The sequence below is a fragment of the Sinocyclocheilus anshuiensis genome, unplaced genomic scaffold (assembly GCF_001515605.1).
Source record: "Sinocyclocheilus anshuiensis isolate Anshui unplaced genomic scaffold, SAMN03320099.WGS_v1.1 scaffold484, whole genome shotgun sequence".
NCBI classification, from domain to species: Eukaryota; Metazoa; Chordata; class Actinopteri; order Cypriniformes; family Cyprinidae; genus Sinocyclocheilus; species Sinocyclocheilus anshuiensis.
In genome coordinates this window covers 98,457-102,307 of record NW_015555722.1, presented here as the reverse complement: position 1 = coordinate 102,307, position 3,851 = coordinate 98,457, and the positions used below count along the sequence as shown (strand labels likewise).

Below are 3,851 nucleotides of genomic sequence, written 5' to 3'. Positions count from 1 at the left end.
AAAAAAAAGTCCAATCAAGCAAAAAAAAAAAAAAAAAAAAAGTTCTACAAAAGACACCAATGTGGTTATTCGGTTAGAATCAGTTCAGTGTTGATCCAATTCAGTTCAGTACCAGTGTCAGTGGCTGCGTTTACACTTGGCATTAACATGCGACCTGTATCCGGATGTTGTCCACATACACATTGAAAAGATAAGTATCTACACCAGACGTGACAGTTGTCTCACCGTGCCGCTACAGTGTGAGGCTGTCTACACTGGACGCGATAAAGTGACCATTGCAAATCATTTAAACTTTGTGTCAGTACGTCATAAATAGAACGAAGCAACAGTTTACTGTCGGGGATTTGTCGTGCCGCGCCACATCCAGTGTACTGATTATAATGGGTTCTATAGTATTTTGTCGCGCCGCTCGCATCCGGTGTAGACACGTTGTAAGACTTATTCAAATGTAGCGCGGGAGAGAGAGATCCGATTGGTTATTCTTAATTGTAAATGTGCCGTGTCCTGATTGACTGATGATCCGATCTGCTTGATCAGATCACGGTGATCGCATGTTAATGCCAAGTGTAAACGCAGCCAGTGTTGTAAAACACGATTCAGCTGTAAAGCAACTTTACAGATGTTCTACTTATCTGTAAAAAAAAAACACATTAATGACATTTAAAATGGTTCTCTCGAGGCAACTGTCATGTGTTACTTACAGCAGCACTATGTAACTTTTGGCGCTCTAGCGGTTAATAAACAGAACTGCACACATCCCGCGGAAGAACATTCCAACCGGAGCTACTTCTCTAAGTTTATGTCTATGGCGATTCACGCAGGTATGTGTTCCTCCGCAGCAGTGACGACCAGACCAGGCTACAATAGTCCAAATATAAGTACTTATTATAAGTGTACCGTAGTGATTCGGAATAAGACAAAAACGCGGTTTGGAAGATGAATTCATGATGGACTCGCTCATTATATACATTTAGCAAATTTTGAACAGAAAAGGTTACATAGTGCTGCTTTAAGGTTTCCTTTTCAGTTGAAACATTTTTACTCTGTTGGCAGTTGAAAGAGTTTCCTCCAATGTGAATTCTCATGTGGACTTTAAGGTTTCCATGTGGGGCAAAACTCTCTTCACACTTTTGGCATCTCTAAGGCTTCTCTCCAGTGTGAGTTCTCAAGTGCCTGTTAAGGCTTACTTTATGATTGAAACATTGTCCACACTGCTGGCACATGAAGGGACTCTCTCCATTGTGAATTCTCATGTGGACTGTAAGGTTTCCATGTTGACAGAAGCTTTTTCCACACTGAGGGCATGTGTAAGGCTTATCGCCATTGTGAATTGTCAAGTGCCTTTTAAGACCTATTTTACGAGTGAAGCTTTTTCCACACAGCTGGCAGGAAAAAGGCCTCTCTCCATTGTGTATTCTCATGTGGATTTTGAGGTATGCATGTTGACTGAAACTTTTTCCACACTGAGGACAAGTGTAAGGATCCTCTCCAGTGTGAATTCTTATGTGGACTTTAAGGTTTCCTTGTTGAGCATAACTCTTTCCACACTGAGGGCATGTGTAAAGGTTCTCTCCAGTGTGAAGTCTCATGTGAACAGTAAGGTGTGCTTTTTGAGCAAAACTGTGTCCACACTGAGGGCATGTGTAAGGCTTCTCTCCAGTGTGAACTCTCATGTGCTTGTTGAAGTTTCCTTTTTGATTGAAACTTTTTCCACACTGTTCGCAGGTGAAAGTCTTCTTTCCAGTGTGAATTCTGATGTGGTCTTTAGGGTTTCCTTGTTGATTGAAACTCTTTCCAAACCGTAAGCAAGTAAAATAACTTGTAGTTTCTTTCTCTTGAGCTCTTTTTCGTGTGGAAGTCTTTTCAATCTGAGAGCAACAAAAAGATTTTTCTCCAGTTATGAAATATTGATCTTCCTCTTCTTTTTCTTTAAGTACTACTTTCTCCTCTTTCAGTATCATTAGGTCTAAGGTGAAAAACAAAGAAAAGTTAACAGCAGTTTAATAGCACAAGACAACAGATATCAAAACATTTAGATATGTAATGCATCAAAACCATCAACATGAACGCTTGATCATATACCTGCTCTGGAGGGCCGGTGTCTTACAGAATTAACCTCCAACTTGCCCCAATACACCTGCCAGAAGTTTCTGAAGTTCTGAACTCTGGCCCTTGAAAACCCCTTTTCCAGCAGAGTTTATCTCCAACCCTAATCAAACACACCTGTACATGCTAATGAAGGTCTTCTTTATTACAAGAAAGCTAAAGGCAGGCGAGTTTTATCAAGGCAGGAGCTAAACTATTGCAGGAAAGGGGACCTCGAGGGCCAGAGTAGAGACCCGCTCCCGCAAGATTCTGTCCTTGGCTTGGGGAAATGTAAGTATTTGGCTTCAATAATTTACATGTTAAAAATGTATGTGTAATAGCATAACCTCTCATAATTCCTCATTAATTCTTTTCTGATGACTAAAACATAACCTACAACAGTAGAGGTGACTTCAATTCATCATCTAATGCACATCAATGGGTTAACTTAAAAAAATGTATATAATAAGTGTAAATAATTTGTTTTCATAGCTATATTGTAGAAGTTGTTAAGAAAGACTGCAACTATTTTCATGAAACTATAACACTAATAGCCTTTTACAGGCACACTTAGTTCAATAGCCTATTGAAATGTCTTGGCCTATGTGACACTAGAAAATTCAGTTTTAATTTACAGTACAGTGCAAATGAAGGCATAAATCAATTTAATTGATCTTTTAATCAAATGAGAGTTAAACTCTTTATTTTTTGGCAAAGGGTTTACTATTAAAATTAAAACATGGAAGAAATAGCGTATTGTGTGATTATTCTTTTAAACAAAAGTTGTAATAATTGTTGTAGTAGTAGTATTATGTATATCATACTGCACCACAGTAATATATTTCTGATCATTTCTTTAAGCTAACCCGAACTTATATTTTGACGGGTTGCCATGAGGAACTTTTAAGTTTCTGTAGCCTATGTAAGTATTTCCCATACATTGATTTATTTGTGGTGCCCGCCACAATATCAGAACTGACCCCCACAAATAGATTTTCCAAAAGACTTTGACTTTGTTGAATAAACATGATCACTGCACGTTTCAAAATTGAAACCCGGTGCGGGTGTTTTTATATCACTGTATTTCTGAAGGAAATTTTGGATGTCATTTTTATTTCATCTTGTATGTAATATCTGATAAAGCAGCGTTTGTGAGTGGAGCGCTGCTTTGTGTACAGTGTTACCGGGGAAACCTTGATCTCTACCACTCCAACAGCGCCTCCTGATGGCAGAGAATGAATTTGCATATATATGCCGCCACAAATAGAGTGTAAGTCTGTGGGAAACACTGCTATAGTTTTACTCAAATGAAACTGTCAAATAATCATGAAGTGACTCTCAGAGGGAGTCAGAGCAGTTCTGGAGATGTTCATGTATTTATGTCCTCATGTAGTGAGACGACAGAAGCTGAAATCACCGCGAGCGTCGCACACTTTGTATGTGTAGAAAGCAAAACCGCGCGTCTGTGCCATTTACATACACTGAGACACACAGAACATGCAGGATTCATATTTAAATAGTATTTTTGCAGCTTAATATTTACAGATACTAGTCCATATCGTCACTCTATTTAAGTGTACTGACCTACTTTTGATTAATTCATCCAAACTTTGACAAATTCCGTGACATTCCGCGTCATACTGTAAATTCCATTTATGACTGGATTCCGCGATTCCGTCCACATTTTCTGCATCGTGGAAATCATAGATAATATTGAGGTGTTTTGCAACTTCAGTGTAACGTTAGTGGATTGTGATTTATTGCAA

At 38.7% G+C, this 3,851-nt stretch overlaps 1 protein-coding gene across 1 annotated transcript in view; it reads right to left on the bottom strand.

Annotated features, from left to right (window-relative positions):
* Positions 1-1,007: 1,007 nt before the first annotated feature.
* LOC107672517 (gastrula zinc finger protein XlCGF8.2DB-like) overlaps positions 1,008-3,851 on the bottom strand; it is a 10,557-nt gene continuing 7,713 nt past the window's right edge. The window contains exon 4 of the mRNA XM_016465743.1: positions 1,008-1,966. Coding sequence (XP_016321229.1) covers positions 1,140-1,966 — 827 coding nt within the window. The 3' untranslated portion in view covers positions 1,008-1,139. The remainder of the gene's footprint in view (positions 1,967-3,851) is intronic.